This window comes from Notothenia rossii (assembly GCF_949606895.1).
Source record: "Notothenia rossii genome assembly, chromosome: 11".
Lineage (NCBI taxonomy): Eukaryota > Metazoa > Chordata > Actinopteri > Perciformes > Nototheniidae > Notothenia > Notothenia rossii.
Window position 1 is genome coordinate 7,498,329 of NC_136910.1, and position 20,704 is coordinate 7,519,032.

At 41.2% G+C, this 20,704-nt stretch overlaps 1 protein-coding gene across 2 annotated transcripts in view; it reads left to right on the forward strand.

Moving 5' to 3' along the window:
• itga3b (integrin, alpha 3b) overlaps positions 1-20,704 on the forward strand; it is a 130,908-nt gene that overhangs the window by 78,929 nt on the left and 31,275 nt on the right. The window contains exon 1 of one of the 2 annotated variants that reach the window (XM_079660734.1): positions 17,415-17,728. The exons of the other annotated variant lie outside the window; for it this stretch is intronic. Within the exon in view, the coding sequence (XP_079516860.1) occupies positions 17,538-17,728 (191 nt within the window). The 5' untranslated portion in view covers positions 17,415-17,537. Of the gene's footprint in view, positions 1-17,414; positions 17,729-20,704 lie in introns of those variants that run through there. 2 annotated transcript variants of the gene reach the window in all.

Below are 20,704 nucleotides of genomic sequence, written 5' to 3' on the forward strand. Positions count from 1 at the left end.
AAAGCTTTAATCCCGCAGCCAGACCGTCTCCTTAATGTTTTATGCAATGTTTTCTTAACAGTGCCTAGAGATCACACTTTATTCAACCCATTGAAAAGCTGTCAGCCAGACTCCCACAAACTCGTATTGTCATTCAAAGGAGTTGGCGGACAGTGAACTGTACGTGAAAGAGATGGGAGAGATAGGTAAAGGAGTCGCTCATCTCACGGAGCCCTCGGGTGAATTCCTCCGCACTGTACGTGTTGTGTGTGAAAATGCAAATTCAGAAATACACTGTTAGAACATGACAATGCACCTCTGAACAGCACGCGATATTGAAGGGTGAAATCGTTGCACTATTGAGTTTCATGTTGTTGATTTCTAAGGATCGTTTTAGCTTGGGAAAAAAGGTTAAGCTTGTAATTAAAACAGTGTTTCACTTCTTTCTTTCTTTTTCCTGCAGTGCTTTTGCTATCAACTGAAAACACGGTGCACAGCGCCCCCTGCTGTATGCTTAATCAGAAATCCTTTATTTGTCTCACAGCAGGGAAATGTACAAGGCAGATCAAAGGAAAACATATATTAAAACAATTGAGTTGACTAACATTAGAGGCATAACCAGTTTAAACATAAAAACAAGTACACATCCATGTTAAAACATTAGCAACATTATAAAAGTAGGTGAACATATAAAGGTATTAAAACAAGAGTCAGTAACAGACACCGATAACATCTAGAGAAATTATGTGTGTATTGCACATAACAGATAAATGCAGCTTCACACAAATTGATCTACAATCTGTGTGTTCCTGGCTACTGCCTCCCCTCAATGTTATGTTTTTAAATTACACTTATGAGAGTAATGATAATTAACTTAAATAGCACACTTTAAAATATATCATCATATATCATGCCTTTCTCCTGTAGCCCCTCATGTCTGATGAACTGATGCCCTCTTTTGGTACGTTTCAGTAGTGCTGGCATGAAGAGATAAAGGAACAGTTCTCCCAAACCAAATGGAAGAATGAATAACAAATGAGCCACTTGTCTTTAAAGGAACTATAGCCACCAGATGATTGCAAACCTATTATACCAACATCTGTATTTATAAAATCAATAAAAGGAAAAGTAAAATATCTTTCTTTGAATTAAGTAAAGGTTTTAACATATTACCTACATTAATATACATATTTGTCAATTACATTTCAATGGATTAAACTGTGTGTATCTCTTGCATTGTTAGTATTCAGTATTATAAACTTCCCCTGGAGTCACGTGATATCTGAATATGGTGTAGTTCCCTCTGTTGCCTTTAGAGGCCGCCAATTTACAAAGTTGTAAATGTATCAACACATAACCAGGACTTTAGGTGAGTTAGCCCTTTTCTGACCTTTCTGTTTTATCAGATGAAAAACACATTTCATTTTAAAGTTTGAAAGGCTAATCCATAAAGACCAAGACAACTTCTAGCATATAATACTTTTTGAGCCATTTGTTGTGGAGTTGGCACTTGAAGATTCCTGCAGGAATTAGTCTTACAATCAACCACATATTATTACATTACGGCTCAAGTAAACCATTTATTAAATGTTACATGTTATTCAAACCAGCTTTTTAACATGTTCATCCATAAAAGTTTTTTTTCTAAAACTATGTTTGCCAAATGCCTGAAGCCCTAACAACATATTTAAGCATGTCTGACAGAGACTGTGCATGTCTCAAGTCGTTCTTTTTTTTTGGCAGACCTTGCAAAACAGCAATGGAAGAATGGTGAAGTGAGTTGATAAATAAATGAGCTAAAACAACACACACTCAAAATGTAAACTTGTTTATTCACGTAATTTTAAACTGTTGTGAAATATTGGAGTACTTCATCCACTTCTGTAAACATGTGTATTATAACACAAACATGTAATATATCAAAGTACTTGTACATGTTAAAATTAAATCTAGAAAGTCACAAAATAAACCAAAGTAACTTCAGTCCCGTCCTATTTGGGTGCTTTTTTATTGAGAAATTGTCATGATGTTGTAGTATCATAAAACCTCCACTAGATGGCGCATATGTCTTAGATTTCATGTGCTGGTGTCACTATTAAAAGACAGAAGCACACACCCTGCCAATATAGAACCAAATGTTTGATTCTGTTTAAAACATTTGGTAGAAAAGTAACTAAATGTGAAGTTGTATAACTTTTAAGTAAGTCATTAAAATACTAACCCTACCTATTACACTTTAACATGTCAACTGTAACTTATTACATTTAAAAAGTAAACTTCCCATCACTGGTAGTTTTTAATATTAGATGTAATAGTCTCCCTTTATAGACTTCTCCTCTTTTTTCTACAGATCAACTCTAAAAAAGGCTAAATATAAGACATTATAGTTGCAGTTTTTGCCGTGAAGTTAAACCCCTTAAAAGCATGAAATTGCAGGGACTATTTCCCTACTCTGCTAACTTGCTGTTTGTATATGATCTGCAGATATCTTCCCAGACACCAGACAGTGAAAGAATCTTCAGTTGCAACCTGTTAGCATTAACCTGTAAACTCAGTGTTTTATAGTCTAGTGTAGTTGCTCCTTTGTAAGGTATAAATCTCTGTACACAAATCATTTGTATCTGTCAGAGAGTAATGACAATCTATCCTGCACAGTCAGATGAGCTCTACAGACCTCAGTGAGCCAACCAATCAAACGCTCACAACACGGTAACATGAGACAGCCTCAGGGTTTTGTACTTTTCAAATCAGCAGAAGTAGAACAGCTGGCTCGGGTCCAACAAAGGACAAAAGACTCCGACCCTGCCCAGAGAAACCCAGGCAATTACCGGCTAACCAGGGTTTGGTCTGATCGCTGTTGATGGAAAAAAATCGACCTTTTGTGCTGTACATTACAAATGAAGCCTTTTCCCCCTCCGAGAAGTAATTTTTCATTCACATTTATTAACTTCTCAAATCATCCTGAGAGCCATCAGTGTGATTAATGGAGCCTCTTTAGTCCCAAAAGAGCAACAGTAATGGTAGTGACCCTCAGACATGAGAGACATACCAGTCTAGCCGTTTTCTCAGGACCTTGGTAGGATGAACGTGGTTGTAGTTATCAAAAGGTTTTCATTTCAAGTACAAGACGTACCTCTCTCTGTAGTTGTCCTTGCAGCTCTTCTTTTGTTTTCACAATTTTCAGATGCCGACTTCAGCATTCCACTTTGTATTGGTTTCCCCTCAGACTGTATACGCAGTGTTATGAAGGCCTCGAGACAAATGTTGAATGCTTTGTTTTCTGAGGTATGGAAACCCTGAAGGAAGTTAGAGCAAAAATATCTGGCGATCCATTTTCTAACTCTGGTCTATATAGGCTAGTTGTTAATCTCCTGCGATTTCAGAACAGGTGAATTAAAGGGTTTGGAAATAAATCATGATTCCCTAAACAGCAGATTAGAGCTGAATAGAATTACATTTCTACCTGGAAGAAGGTCAAGTCAAAAAACGATCACACATTTGTATGTATCTTGGGGGATGGAATAGGAGTACTCTTAGAGGAGCAGTTGTTGAGTTTAGAGCAAAAGGTCTGTAAAGTCCAGTAAGAAAGAGGGCGATTACCATATGCTAGTGACACATTCATAGAACATATTAAGGTCACGACATATAATAAAAACATTTGGATAAAGCAAATCCAATAACTTCAATAATGAGGATTTAATTTAGTTTCATTGTTGGAATGGCCTTTAATTTCCTTTAGATCTGTCTTGCAGTATTGTTTTGACCACTTGGTGGCGGTGATTCGATGCACAGCGGTGTATACATGGGGCCAAAGGATGGGAACAGATAAAGAGAGCAGACAGTTTTTACCAGACCCTGCAGACAGAGCTAGAGACAGTAGAGCTACAAGCGAGCAACTCTTGAAAATTGGAAACCTGTGTATTAATCGTACCTGCAAAAGAGGAAACTGGGACACATGCATTGCCAACATAATGATAACGGATTAATAATGGATGAAATACAAATTATGTTCTGAATAGCGTCTGTAGGGTGGTGCACTTCAGCTTCTTTTGGCCAAATACAGTATTACAACAACACACAATGACAAAAAAATGACCTTCACAAATGAAGAAGTTATAGGATTAGATTTAGAAAAGTTTGATTTCCTCACTCACCTCTCAGTGCTTCCGTAAGCATAAGAGATATGCTCGTTGTATCGACGTGGTGTAGAAATGTCGATGTCTGGGCTTTAAAAAACATGCAAAATGCCATGCCCTTGCAAGACCCACAGGGGGAAACCATATCTATGTACAGCCACTACCTGTTAGCACTGTAAGGACTTCTGTAGAAACAATGTGTACTTTTAAACCCCTACCACTCAACCCCAATCAGTGAAGTATTGTGCACAAAGTTCAACAATCATACACAGTTACACACCTACACTGCAGAGGATGTTTACTTTAATTATTAGTGGGATAATACAAAAACAAAGTCTGCTCGTTGCTTCCTACACCCCCGCAAAACTTCAAGGCGGCAGCGTGGAGCTCTTTGAGATAATGAAGCGCCGGCGGCTAGTTTGTGCTGATCGGATTGAGCGATCGGGTCAGGGCACTCATGAGTGGGAGAACTGGAAGTATATTAACTGCTGACTCTCTCCTTTCTTCCTCAGTCCTGATTAGAGATAATAAAAGAAACGGCCATGAGTCAAGGACGTTGGACCATCTGCGTATAAATGTCCAGACGGAGAAAATCACCTGATGCTTCTCTCCTAAGGGAAAACTCTTGCCAGTTTGTCCTCCAAATGTTTCCAGATATCTATTAAATACAAGACCTGCAGAATGCATTATACTAACACTGACTTGACATGTACAATATAATGGCACAGAGTCAAACCCACCAGAAAACTACAGTAATTGGTTTCCAGTGAAACAGCTCAGCGCTCCCATCCCGCGAACTAAAAATACTCCACTCGATCTGGGATTTCTCTGGAACAAATGATCGTTACATCCTCCCAGCGGTGATGTAACTTGGCTCGGCTACATTTAACCTGTGTGTGTGTGTGTGTGTGTGTGTGTGTGTGTGTGTGTGTGTGTGTGTGTGTGTGTGTGTGTGTGTGTGTGTGTGTGTGTGTGTGTGTGTGTGTGTGTGTGTGTGTGTGTGTGTGTGTGTGTGTGTGTGTGTGTGTGTGTGTGTGTGTGTGTGTGTGTGTGTGTGTGTGGTTCCCTAAAAGAGCCCAGGTGAGGCCTTCGTAATGTGTTCCCAAGGGTCCCCAGCTAGGAGGCAAAAAGCTAATAGAAGACACATGTTTCCAGATGTTAAAGGTCATGCCCTTTCCTCGAACATACACACACACGCACAAACACAAATCCAAAACACCTTCTGAAGCTAAATGCCTCCCTGCAGGGCTGCTTCCACCCACTCTGGCTCTCCTGTGAGCTGAACGCATCACTGCTATTGGCCATCCGCTGGTTTAATGGAGCAGTCATTACTCTTGTGTCTCTGCAGTCACGCTCAGTTCGCGCACTTCCTTAACTAGCAACCTGCTACTGTATCATTGTGCATTTGTGTCATGACAACATGATCATGATGTCCTATGTATTGTGCAAACCTAGTACCAGGGTCAAATGTTCCCCAGCTCAACACTGAGACCTTTTAAAGATATTATGTTCACCCACCTAATTCATCGCCTATAGCATACATTTGTTATTGTACTTGAAACCTGTGTCCTAACATTTTAAGCAAACATTTAAAAAGCTTTATTGACTTTACACGTATGAACACAGGAGCTAAATGGCATTTGAAACATACATTTGTTATGCAGTACAAATATTTAATTTGGTAAATATCTTTTTCAAAAAGACCCTATTACCCCCATGCTACAAGTGATGTATAAATGGTTGAAATCACTGTAAATGTTAATGGTTAAAATGCTAAAAATTATGGATGACAGTTGAAAAGTTAGCTCAAAGCTAAGCGTATGCTAATGGTAAATCAATTGATATAGTTAAATCATCAAATCACATCAGAAATTGATATTTTTAAACTGTGTCCTAATTGAAGTTATTGTACGACCTCCCACTGTGGCCACATACTCTAACAAGTGTTCAGTCTGTGTGTTTGAAAGCAGGATGTAAACAACCCCGCCCCCCGCAGGGAGACAACAGGCCTTTTCCCCGCTCTGCATTCCATGTCAATCAGCTTTTGCAACAGTGCACTGCGCTAATTGAGAGGTCCGGTCCAACACGGCCGTGAGCAGAGCCAGACACAGTGAGGGGAACAATGGCCGCCTAACAGCCCATAACCGTTACAAACATAGAAACAGCTGATGCATCCCTTGTTAAAAATTCCCTTCTTGTATGTCCCTTTGAATACATCGGAGTTGTAAGACATATATTCCTCCCTTGATGTGACTCTTTTTCAGCTGCCATCCCATGCTCCTCACTCGGATCTACTTTTTCCCCTCAGCTGGCACAAACACCAGCCGCTGCACACAGGCATCCGCACAAGTGTCCCGTCCTGGCAACCCCTGCCTCATCCACAAGAATGCATCTATTCTCCGGCTCCACTTGGCCCAGAGTGGATGAGTGAGAGCAGCCTGTAGAAACAGCTGTGCAGGGTAGTGATCAAAAGGAGGGGCACTTCTTTGATTACGGCCTCTTTGTTCGGCCTCCACTCAAACTTACGTATTCACTGAGGCCGCTCTCTGAGTGGGCTGCCGGCCAGGGGAATGCTCCAGGCAATAGGCTACTACGCTTATTGGAGTGAGAATATATTTGTATCTTTTTCAATGTTAAAGCCAGCTGCTGCAGGAACATTCCCAAACATCTTTTCCCAATGGCAATACAATATTTGCAAATTTCTCACAAGACTCTAAGACCCTGTTGTCCCACGGTTTATCTTGACCCTTCACCCTTTTGTGACGATCTCTTTTTCGCTGGTGCTTATCTAGTGAATATGTAGCCTTGGTTACAGCTACTCTCTCCTTGAGTCTTCTGGATTGGGATGCCCTCTCCCAGGTTTCTCACAGGAAGCTCCACCCTGATCCAAGCATGTTTGTTTTGGCTCAGACTGAAACGCATTGAGGACTAGATTAATCTGCTGCCTTCTATCTGCTGATTATCTCCACTAAATCTGCAGGCAGGATGACACCAGTTTTCATCCCCCAGGTTTCTAGCAAAGTTTAAACTCCACTTTGCTTTCTATGAAGGCTAACAATTTAGCCTCATTAAAGTGTTGTCAGGAGGGTCATAGTAGGGGTTGAGAGAAGTGTTTGATACACTTGATCAAAGAGCAGGATTAAGTGTACACTATAGAAAGCTGACTGTAAAAAGCCTGTTCAAGATCGCTGTATGAAGAGGTTTTTTTATTTGTATTTATTTTATTGTGCCACTTTTTCATACTTCATGTAAAAGATAAACTGCCAACAGAGGCACACATCTGAATGAGAAAGCAACCCCTTTGCGTATGGGGCTTCTTGTAAACAAAATTAAAATTTCCAGAACAAATGTTGGCCTACTCAAATACCTTTTACTGGAAATATTTTGTAACTTGGAAAATCACAGAAAAGTCTTGTGTAAGACATCCACCTAGTTATTCGGTGGGCTTGTTAACACAGCGTAGAAAGCCGTCATTTATCTAGGCATGCCTGAGCACGGCCGATTTTGGGAGTTCCCGTTCTGCCCCCTTTTCCTCCTCAGCTTACACAGAAAAACTCCAACATGCTCTCTCATCTGCACCTTATAAACTTCTAGTCATAAAGCCCTTAAATCAAATGTGGCAAAGTGAGTCAGTCAGGTTGTTAAGTCAGGTTGAAACAAAGTGCGTCTTCAGCCACTCTCATACATCTGACCATGAGTAAGTTTCCTTTTAAATATTTGGCCCTGGGACGTGAAGGCCCCTCCCTCCAACCTCCTCTGCCTTGTCTTCAGTACAGTTGTTGCTTCTGGATCGGTTGTCCTCGGGGAAGTGATGATGACATGATGTGTAGTCCAGGAAACAAGGTAATGCAGCAGCCACTGCCCGGCCCTGAGCAGTCATTTCCAGCCAGGATTACTTGTACCCAAAGGGGTACTGCTGCAGTTTCCTTTGTGGAGAACGTGGACATATTGTGGAGTAGCTTACTGTTTCAATAAAAAAAACTCATATTGAGTCAGCTATGAGAACAACAGTTCACCAGATGTTGAGATTTCATGACGAGTATAGGAAAGCCAACAGAAATGTACACAGTTAGCTAAATGAATAAGTGGTTAAAAATACTTACTACCTGAAACGCCTCCATTGGACTCCTTTGTTTACTTATGTAACATAGTGACATCACTTTGTAACACTTGTGCTTCTATTGGCTTGTACGAATGCATTGTACTTGAGAGGCTAAAGGGCGGGAAATTTCTAAGCGGTTGACCAATCACAACAGAGCCGGCTAGCTAACCAATCAGAGCAGACTGGGCTCTGGTTTCAGACAGAGGGTGAAAAGAGGTGCTGCAGCATAGACAGAGAAAAATAAAGACCTTTTTGAACATTAAAGCATGGAGACATGTCACAGTAGAGGAAACAAAAAATAGACACAAGATAGATTTACAGTTGAAATAGCTAAAGTTAGCTAAAAGTAATGGACAAACAGCTAAAATAGTTACGATAAATTAATGGAGTGATGGGAAAGGTTAGTTGGAACAGTTAATAGATCAAAATAGTCACAGCATTATCAAGAGAAGTAAAAAATAAAATAAAATCTAAGATTAAACATTATACCAACATTTTACAGTCTAGAAAGCCCCATGTATAAAGAGGGTCATTTCAGTTTGAGTTTTCTTGATAAGGATGTTGAAATTGTTAGCTTAAAGTAATGGATATAGAGATACAAAGTTCTCCTTAAATAGTCTAAAAGATAACTGGTGAAAAAGCTTCTGAAAAGTAGTCGTTGAAATATCTTAAATTCAGTAAATACAGTAAGAAGTGGTATATTATTAAAGTTCAGTCATTTACAGAAAAACTGTTAATGCCATGAAAGCATGGATTGTGTATGCTTACGAGCATCTTGGCTACCTTTGAGCACTTCTCCATCTTTATGACGGTGGTCTCAGGTGCTGTATTCGAAGGCCACCCACAGTGTCGCAGTGTGAGGGACAGCCCCTCCTCGACCGGCCCCTCTGTGTTTGCCTGACTGCCGAGTCCCTGCCAGTGTCTCTCGCTCCCCCCTCCCGCTAATGAATGGACATTTAATGATCTGAGCGGGCCATTCAATTGAGAGGAAAATGTGCAGGTCCGTGGAGTACAGCTCCACTTGTCGTAGGAAACAAAGGGCTCGGCTTTGCATTCACACAGCGAGTGGATTCACACGCTGGCTCGAGAGGAGGCTGAACACACACACTGCATGCAAGACACAACAAGGAAGAAAGCTGCTACTTTTCAAAGGCATTTCATCAATTCTACCAAAACAGAAGTATTTCTAATGTGATTTATTGTACAGCAAACAGTATTCAAATTGGCCGTCTCAGAAAACACAGGCTTTTTTTAATTTACAATTTCATTACTTCATTACTTACAGCAGTTTCACCACAAATCCAAACCATCTGGGAACCTCACAACAAACAAAAAAGGACGTGGTTTGCCTTTTTTATAAAAAACAACACACATGTCTTCAATGTAAATCTATCCTTTTATGTTCATTTGCAAGTCATGCCGAGTCATAAACAAAATGGCACCATGTGGTTACAGATCCACAGCCGATCAAAAGGCGACAGGAAAATAAATCCTCGTAGTGTTTACAGGAGGTCTAAGGGATGAACAGCAAAGTTTGCATGGGGTCAGTGTCTATACGCTGCGCAGACAGGAAGCAGGCTTTATAAGGAGTATTGTAAATCATAGCAACTCACTTTACCACAGGAGGGGGGACGAGAGATGTGGGAGTGAGCTCGCGTTGTGTTTGCTGGTCAGATTTACTGCAGTTACCCTGCAGATTGTGTCATTATTCAATGGGCTGTCCACCATATTACATTAGGGCCTGGTCCCAGCACCATGCATCAGATTTACTGCCCTATATATTCACCTATTATCCAGGGTGAAGAATAGCAAGGCTGTTAATAATTGGATTATGTTAAAGTAGATTGGAATATAATGATCAAGTTTGTCAAATGTGACTTTCAGGGACAATTGTAAGGCGATATTCTCCGTCCTTTCATGCTATTTCGTCTCTGGAGATAAGTGTGCCGTGTTAAAGTGCGTCCACATGTGTGTGTTTTTTCTGCTGTCTAACCATAAAGATAATGGAGCACTTTTCTGAAAGAGGGGATTGTTTAGGTCCCAGAGACAGATAACTCCTCCTTTGGTAAACATAGCAGAGAAGTGATAGTGTGGACTTCACAGGCTTGTTGAGTATCACGTTCTGAGTTAATGTGTCCCGTGGGAGCAGGGGTAAATCTGGACTAAGGTGAAATGCTCTCCTGACCTTTTGGAGCACTTGCGACAGCCAGTAACTAGTGTGGTCTGAGGGGAAAACACACTCTTGTTATGATTGAGTTCTGTCTAAAGGTCATGCCGGTGTGATTCCCCAGAGAGATAGCTCACTCACCCCCTCCCTGAAAGATCTGTCCTTTCTCTCTAAAAGCCGCACTGGATGAATAATAGACGTAAAGTTTAAGGCATTTCTGTGCAGCTTATTCCTTTTCAATCTTTCAGACTGAGAGCTCATGCTCAAGATTATCAGTCTTTTGGGCTCCGAGCCAGATCAAACCAAGCCTCCCCTCAAACATTTCTTTCTTTACCTATGACTCCTCCGCACAGAATTGTTCATTTTGAACAAAAGTGTCTCCAAGGGCAGTGATAGGAATGCTCTGCGCGGTGACTCCCTTCTTAATGATTAAACATGAATCAGAGTGCCCCATTGTACAGCAAGTGTTTTTATTTTACACTTTTAATAAATCATTAACTTTATATCTCGCATTCCCACCTTTTGTTAATGCAACATTAGCTGAAAGCACCAGAAAGGTTTGGGATTGAACTCCTCAGCTCTAAGTGCATTTCTATCAAGTTGTAGAAATTATATTACCCCCCCAAGAAACATGTAATTGAACTGACACTGGTTGGTTCAAGCCAAACAACTTCGTGAAGGAATAGTCCAACCGTTTGTCTTTTTTGCTCCATGTTGAGTGTTGTATAGAAGATGTATTATACTTTACTGTCTGTATGGTAAACCACAGCCAGCAGCCAGTTGGCCTAGTTTAGCATAAAGCCTGGTGGTCTAGATGGGGGCGATAATTTAGCTGAAAGCAGTCATAACAACAAAAGAAAAGAATAAGTAGAACTTAAACCAAAAACCTGAGCTTTTTCTCCATTTTCTATCCTTTATTCTGCAACATGGACTAAGTCTGAACTGGGTGCACAAAATGATCCACTCCTGTCTGTTCTCCAGTTATGTAGCCACTGCATCATGATGTTGGGTTACTTTTCTTAAGCAATGCTTTCAACTGTTAGTGTTTCTGTGCCCCCCGATCCCCATTGGGCCCTAGCACCGCAGCCAAAAAGCACTATCCACATTGAAATGAATGGGAAGACTGGCGTTTTACCCGCAATGGCCAAGGAATAGTCCGGCACATAACGCCTCATAACATATGTTTTCATGTTAGTTTGTGAGCTTAACAGGTACTTATACTTGTGTTTTCTTACCTTAGACAGAGCCAGGTTTCCAGTCTTTATGCTAACCAAGCCAACACATACGTCTACATGGGTCTCACACGTCCATCTAACTCTCGGCGAGAAAGCAAATAAGCTTATTCCCAATGTCAAACTATTTCTTTAACAGAAATAAAGACAGACTGGTGGGTTCATTGTTATGGTGGGACAACATGGGTTTGTGTGACAGCTGTTTTGTTTCCATAACACAGCGAATATGCCCCGCTGTCTCCCATCGCTCTATCTGTCTGCCTGAAAGCTAAGCTGAAAAACAGGTGCCAGTGGACAGTGGGAGAGGGTTCGAGCCACGCCTCTCTCCTCAGGCTATACATTCCTACACTTAGCACGAACTGGAGAGCGGAGGAACAGCGAGACCATGTGTCGGTCCCAAACCCCTGCTGCATTTCCTTCCTGCCACACATTCACCAAACATTCAAAGGGCACGCACATGTGGATGATGACAAGCAGCCCCCGCACTCAAATGAACAAATGTGAACTATAGTCACACATCAGAGAATGAATGAACATTTAACAGGGACCTAGAGAAGTCATAAAACACAATGTTCACACACAGACATTGTATCAAGAGGTATCATGTAACATCAGACCAGTTGTCCCATAATAGATATAAAGAGGCTGTGGAAATGGCAATTCCCTTCTGTATTTCATCAAGTTGAATTCCAAGATTTGTTTAAAACATGCGTTTGTAACTCATGAAATACAAACTTGATACAATGTGGTATTTTGAATAATGATTGAAATAACACATTTTTGTTTTAGCATGTATCACCCCTCCTTTCATACTAAAACAGAGTGTTAGATAAGCTGGCATCAGTTGTTGTGTGGACATTTTTTAGCAAAGATATGGTGTATACGAGTGTCCCTTCACTTTGGACAGTCTTGTATTTATACAATGCTCAAAGCCTCTTCTTTCCGTAGAACCAGAGGCTGAGAACTGACTGATTATTCATGCAAAAGCTTGGTTTAAGAAACAAAATGACATATTATTAGATTTTGCTCATGTATCATTTATAGTTTCCTCTAAAATTAGATTTTATTTGTGCCAGAGAGTTACATTTACAGCATCAAAATGTGTATTTCTTTGTGTTTTGTCTCCTAAAGTTCACTTGATGTTCTGCATTTGAGTAGGAGTAGCCAGTTAATGAATGTTAACACTCGTATCAACAGTGGGACAGAAAGCTTACATTGTTATATTATTTGTGTAGCTGTGCACATGTGTGGCAAACATCTGCATAAATGTGTGTTTGTTTCTTTTGTAATTGACTGGTTTAATGGACAGGGGCGAGATGATCATGTTTTATTCCTGTGAAAGGTCACCTGAGCCCAGTTAGAGTCCTGGCTGGACTTTAAACAGAGCGCACTGTCTTCTCCTGCAGACGCTACAACATACTGGCTTCATAGCAACTCCCTTCTCCATGGCAACGGCCGTTTCTGTCGTCGCCGTGCAGCGAGGACTCGGGGTGAGAGCGTGCTGTGTTTCATATTCAACCAATGTCCTGCTCGGTATGTTATGTTCGCCCGTAATGTGGATTAATATTCATGGAAATTCAACACGAAGCTGACATTTCGTTATTTTGAGACAATTCTTTGCATTTTTATGTTCAGAAGGCTGTTTCTGTTTCTCTGTCTGGTCTCTACAGTCTATTCCAACCCTGTTTTTAGAGGGAACCTATGATCCTTTTGGGGGTTTTCCATTTCCTGTCGTGTGTTATAGGTTTTTTTACATGTAAATACTTCCATGATATAGTGACATAACTAAGTAACACTTGTGATTCTATTGGCTAGTGCTTAGTTGCACGTGATAGGCTAAGGGTCGGGACATCTCTAAGTTGACCAATCCCGACAGAGCCGGCCAGCTAACCAATCAGAGCAGACTCTTTTCTGGTTTCAGACAGAGGGTGAAAAGAGGTGCTGCAACACAGGCAGTGTGAGAAAAATAAAGAGCTTTTTGAACATTAAAGCATGGAGACATGTCACAGTAGAGGACGAAAATACAAATAGGAACCTGACAATGAGCACAATATGGCCCCTTTAAGGACTTTACACAAAGCCTATTGAGTAGATACAGCGATAAGACTAATGGGACCATTATGGAGCATACTGATGCATTTGCTGTTCTGTACAGTCCATTTTCTGTTATCACACATTCACATCAGGAGCTCCACATAGCAACTCCCCCGCCCGTCCCATCAGCCCTCAGCGCCGATTCAAAGGACGCCTTGAGAGGACTCTGTGGAGCCATTCGGGATATACGTCAAAACCACAAAGCAGCAGTAAAGTTGAGCGGGAACATGTTATAAGTATGTAAGCTTAACCTCCTCAATTAGGTGGACATTATGAGGCAGTAAGAAAAACATAGGAAGAGGAATAAGTAGGGAATTCCTTTTTTTCCGGGAGGGTTTGGAAGGGGGGGGAAAAACAGGAAACTAGCAGATAAATTGCAAATTACATTCCATGTGTGCTGTGTGGGTTCAGACTGTCGAGCAGAGGACTCTGGGGGCAGCAGCAACTGCATTGGGGTCTTTGTCCTCACGGTTCACAGAGGCTGGTGTAGGCTTACATCTGGGTCTGGGGAATACAAATGTCAAGGCAGGACGTTTTTTCCCTCTACTGTAACACAGAAGGGACTGAACGTGAGCTGTTGTGTGAGAAAGGTATCAGCTTTTAGTAGACTTTGAGTTTTAAATTGTGGAAAGTCTACTGCCAATAGGGATTAACAATTGGCTGCAGACCTTAAACAACAGTGTGTTTGTTTCCTGCCTGTAAAGAAGAGCGCAGTTTCACTATCAGCTGTCACTTTTCCAGAGTGACACTTTTCACATGTCAAAAGGGTCCCAGAGGGGTGAAATATCAGGTGCTCTCCAGTCCCAAAGGAATGTATCACATAGAGTAAAACAACCAGAGGTCAGATTTCTTGTATGTTGTTGTTTGCTTTAAATTTCTGTCCCCTAATATCTCTCTCAGGATGTTTGCTGGGTGTCGAGTCAGAGTGGTGAAGCTGTGTCTGGACCGCATGGATCTGCTCTGCGTCAGTGTGTTCCAGATAGATGCCCTGATAAGGCAACCACAGGATGTTGACACTGTATACACCGGCATGTTGTGCGCTCACCTTTGGGCTGAGAAAAGTGTGTTACCTGCTAGATGAAATGTAGAAAAACTCCACAAAGTTTAAGCCTGGATTAACTCTGAAATCATGTTTAACTGTAAAAGCCAGGGATTCTAAAGTCACAGACGCTGATGTGACCTCCATAGATTTCGAGGTTACAATCTGTAGAATACGCTGTGTGTTTCCTCTTTTGCTATCTACATACTTCTTGTTTCCTGGTATCAAAGGAGAAGTTGCATGCGTCTTAGAAGTGACGTTAAATTTCAGGGGTTAGTTTTAGGGTGACACTGAAGCGCCGAAGGGTTTTAATTTCATGCATACGTATGAGTTCCCTTTATACTGTTGATATCGAATCTTTGATCATTGAACATGTACAGTATACTTCTTGTTTTCTGTTAGACAAAGGAAAGTTGCATGTGGTTTAGAAGTGACATTATATTGTCAGGGTTAGGGTGACACTTAATTGGAAATTCCAATATAAATGCACATGTGAAAGAAGATATGTCTACCTTTCTCTTTGCATCGATGATATTAAATCTTTGATCATTGAACTTATCTATCGATCAAGATTGATGTGGTGTTAAGCACCAAACACATTCCTGTGAACAACTAAACAAAATGTAGTTTTGTAGAGTAAGGTTGTACACTTAATTACATTTGTTATAGAAATTGCAATATTCAAATCGCAAAACTCTTAGTTGTTTAAGGCTAAATATGTGTTAGAATTAAATTCAAAATGTTAAAAATAATGAGAATTAACATAAAAAAATGAGCAACCCCTCCAATATCATGAGGGATATTCATTAATATAATTGCAATTCGTTTTTTAAACCAATTTGTGCAGCCCACACCTCTTAACTGAGTCAGTGTTTCTTGTTGCACACGGGACGTTTTTTGCACTGGAATGTGTGCAGTGAACTTCATTCCCCGTGGAGCATTATTTCACCCGGTAACAGGGGAGAGATTACCTCTGGGTGAGAGAAACTCAGAAACTCATGCAGCGAGAGGAGCTGCAGAGTGGGAGCTCGGCTCATCAATTAGAGGAGGTCAGCGGTGCCAGATGTAAGCCCGGAGTCAGCCAATAAAGCAGCCACGATGAAGGATCGCACATTGCTGTGAAGATACAAGCAAACAGGGAGGAGAGGGAGTTACAGCTGGTCTCTCGACACCAGGGGGTTCCTGAGAGAGTCGGACCAAAACAGGGGGGGGGGGGGGGAAGAGTCATGCTGGAGGAGAGGATGCTTTAAAGAACTCTGGCCTGTTCTGTGAACTCTCTAAGGGGATTAACGATTTAATGAATTGCTCATTGGAAGCCATACGTCTGGGCGATAGGCAGTGGAGCGAGGCAGGGGGTGGCCGTCACAAGAGGGCTCATGTGAGGCCGTCTGTTAGGGAGTTCTGACAGGAGGCCTGACTTTTATAACATAGTCCCTCCTTCACATTATATCCTGCACTAAGCACTCAATGGCTAACATGATTTATGTGTGTTTTCAAGTTTCAAATCAAATCAACTTTTATTTATATAGCACATTTTTAAAACGATTTTTGGTCGAGCCAAAGTGCTGTACATTTAATAATTACCTTAGAGTAAGGACACTTACATCTAATATAACAGCACAGTTTGTTCAGAATATCAGTATGACAAAAAACGACACCCTCTGTCCTTAGACCCTCACATCGTACAAGGAAAAACTTCCAAAGAAAAAACCCACAGTTTAAAGGAGAAACCTCAGGGAGAGCAACAGAGGAGGGATCCCTCTCTCAGGACGGACAGACGTGCAATAGATGCCGTGTGTAGGAGATAATACATTTTACAGCGTAGGACGTAGACCTACGAAACAGATGGTGCTCTTTTTTGCAGGTGATAAGTTTAAAAGGTCAACTGACTTTATTTTTAGAAACAGGGATGACTTGAATACTTTTTGAGCATTTTCTATTCATGAATATCTCTTATGTTAATTTTCAACTAGTGGCTGTCTTTTCTGACTAGGCTTCAATTGCTCTTTCTTCTTAAAAAGTGCAGTTTTTTGAAGTTTGCAAGTTCAACAGACAATATGTTTCTTTTCCTTTTTGAGAGCTTTTCCTCTTACTTACAAGAAAATCTCCAATGTGCATTTCGAACTAATCCCCAGTCTTTTCTGGGGGGGGGGAGGGTTCGGAAAATACTTCAAGGAAAAATAATAAGCACATGCCATTGTTGAGTAGAATGTTATTCAATGAAGAAAGTTTAGTTGAATTCTATATATGTACCCTAAACGTTTTTGTTTTATAATGAAGGTATTGATGGAGGTATTAATGCAGCGATTGACTGTTTGTAAAAGGCAAGAATTAAACCCTAAGTTATATATTGCACAGACATTTTCAATAAGTTGTGAAAAGTCTCCAATGCCTTTTTTGTTTTGTTTTAAAAAGTGCACAGTTGTATGAAGTTTACAAGCACAACAGGTGGAAAGCAAAAGATGTGTGTGAAAGAGAAACAGAGACAGGATGGGGTGGGGAAGGTGAGACAGATTTCCCCCTGCTAACCACACTGTGTGAATGAACGGAGTGCACTTGTTTCTTCTGGGTGTGGAGGGCAGAGAGGAAGGAAGGGAGAGCAGGGGAGGGCAGCAGAGAGGCAGACACCGACACCTCAGCACTCACACAGAGGGGGGGGGGGCAGCAGCAGCCGGCTCTCGATGGGCAGGTCTGTGTGAAGCAGTCTACCTGTTGGAGCTCATTGCGGGAGACGTGTCGGACTCACGCTGATCGTGGATCTGCGGGGAACCAAGTGCACTTACGCGGCATGAAAAGCGCCACCATGTCCCCCAGACTGTTCCTCTGCGCGGTGTTGGCTGTGTACCAAGGGACAAGAACCTGCTGTGGATTTAACATAGATGAGCGGTTTCCCGTGATCAAAGAGGGGAAAACCAAAGGCAGCTTGTTTGGATTCTCAGTCGCTCTGCACGAACAGCAGGGAGTCCCCAACAAGTACCTGTAAGTAATCAGCTGTGCATGTCTAAGAACACTTCTTTCTCCTTTTTAAGGTTATAATACGCAGGCTACGCACCTGCTTTAGACCAGGTGGCGTAAGGAAAAAGCCATTTTATTCACTGCCTCAGAGAAGCTCATTGCGCCTACTTACTGCGCAAACCCCCCCCGATGAAGGTTTGGAGTATATTGCGGTTAACACCTGTGACACGATACACTTCTTGTAAAATCATATACTTCCCTTTTTACAAGACAATAAAGTAGTTCCTCTCGAGCAAACCACCTGTTGAAAAGCAGCGATGCGTTTTTTTAAATGTGTATCTCTGCATAGTCAATTGACGACCTGTGCCAATAATAGGCTATTATCTTTCTTAAAGTATAAGATTCATATAACTGTTAAGTTTGACTGTGCAGAAGTTAGGCTACTACCTTGTTCAGTTCAAAAATGTGTGTAAAACAGGAAATCTGAGGTATACAAATATAGGCTAGAGCCTATATTTGTATACCTCAGATTTCCTGTTTTTTCAGAGAATGTGTGTGTTAATAAAATACACGTACATTTAAGTGTATTTTATTAACAGACTCATTCTCTATTTAATATGCTTTTCTGGCTGTCAATCTAAAACCTTGAAACATACAATTATTGTAAGGTTCATTCTCCAATTTTGACTCAAATATGATAGAAAATGCATAATTGAATAATATAGAAATGTCATGATTCCTGTGATTTGGTAGGAACTTGCATTTTTGTTTCATGTAAACCTCTAAAACACAAGCCCACAACTCATCTGGGGCTTGCCTTTTCTGTGGAGTTTAATACAGAATCTGAAGTGTATTTTAAGGTCACGTGGGAAATGAGGCTTTGTAATTGTTTTTATAAAAGCAGTTTCAGAGGGTTCAGGGTTCTTTGGTGTATGCATTTTGGAATGCACAGAAAGCCTTTCCATAGCCCGCTCTACTTTCTTTTCACCTATCCTGAGGCCATTACATTCAGCAGAGAAACAAGTTGGTTTGTGTTTCACAATAAAGGTGTTCATTGGCCTGTAACACTTATGGGTGCTTATCACCGAGACATGAACGCTCATGTGGAGCTCACAGTATTGGGGGGGATTTACATGAAAGAACATGCTTTTTGTTTTAGGAATAGCTGATGTTTGAGGAAAAGAATGTGTGTTCCTGTGTGTAGCTTCCCTGATGAAGGCTCCTCAAACTGTATCATTGTTTAGTGTAGGATTTCCCTCTGCTAATTACAGTGCCCCCCCCTTGTCCTTCCGCATCCATGATCACACGGCGTGTCCATAACTTGCTGTTATCTGTGTCCTCGTTCTGCTTTGAAGGCTAATGCAGGAAGAAAATAGCGTCGACGACCCACTTCCTGTGTGTTGTCACCAGGGAAGGGAGTCTGAATGTTTATCGGCCTGAATCTCTGCAGAAATGTCCCCCAGTTTATAGAATGGATACTAGTGTCTAGCTGATATTTGATCAATGTGCCATCTTGGCCCCCTTTCCCCAGTGGGGTGGTCTCACTATCCACAGACTGCAACCCAAGAAGGGGACCACATGGTTGGTAAAGAGGCTGGAGGCCTTTGGGGACAAGGAGACTGTTAAAAGTCTCATCAGTCCACTGCTATAGCTAAGAGGCTAATTCATGCTCAGTTGATTGTAGCTTTTAATTTAGGAATTACAGATTTTTGCCAGGAATAAATGCTGAACACATTCCTTTAGATTACACTTACCAAAACAAACTACTGCAAGCAACATATCCATACTCCATCCACGACCCATATTTAGATTTGACATAACGAGGCGACCTCTCATTGACATCCATGCAGGAGGCCACGGTTTTGTATCCCGAAACCAAAATCCCATATTGACAACACAACTACGTTAGGAGGCATCTGGCGCAGTGGATAGAGCCTTGGTGTTGGGATCAGGGGGTCACAGGTTCACCCCACTGCAGTCAGCATGTCGTTGTGTCCCTGGGCAAGACACTTCACCCCAAATTGCCTCTGTGGGGATTGTCCACAGTATTGAGTATTTAATTCGCTTTGGATAAAAGCGTCTAACAAGTAACATGTAATGTTAGTACGTAAATGCACGTAACTATGTTAGTATGTTAAACTTAGTTATACTGATCTTTTGCTAAACCTAGCCCAGTTTTCTTGCCTAAACTTAATGAACTAGTTCCAAAAAGAGTAACCGTCTAACAATGTTAAATATAATCGCCGTTTTGGAAGTTTAGGTTTGAGGCATTTCTTAATCTCAGAAATAATAAGACAGTTTCCCTTCAGGTAAAACTATGTAGCTGTTTTGAGCTAGGCTACCCCAGACAGCTGTTGGGCGGTAGCTTACTATTTAGCATTTAGACATGAGACTGGTATCAATCATATTTTCTATTAGTCTCTGCAAGAAATTAAATATGTGTAATTCCCAAAATGTCGAAAAAGTACTGAGTAAAAGTAAAGCAACAAATAACACTTAGCTGCTAGATTTGCTTGCCTGGTGTGTTGTGGTGCCTTAACAGTGCAGTTTATTTCTGAAGTGAGACGGAGAATGTCAACCTTCCTGCAACTTAAATGTCACTTTCACTTTTGAATTTCTCAAGAAAGATTGTTGTCATTTTTGACCATGTTACTGCGTCTCCTTTTCAAACAGACTATCTGTTATCTGCGGAGCCACCACTGTGAATAAAGACCTCCAGACGTAGTTGTGTACATACTCTGTGATTCTAAAGACACAACACAACTTGCTGATTGTGAGTCCCATGTTTGACTTGGGCTGGTTTTACAGTGCTGTCTGTTGTCTGGCTTTATTGTGGCCCTAGATCTGTCTCACCGCACCCCAGCGCTGTTTGTTAGATGTTTCCTCATTATCGCAGCTAGAGTGAATATTTAAAAAATGCAGGAACTCTGCGTATAAACCAGTCGTAACTTGTACAAAGTGGCCGTTCTTTGCGCATGCATGAGTCAAACAGAGTCCAGG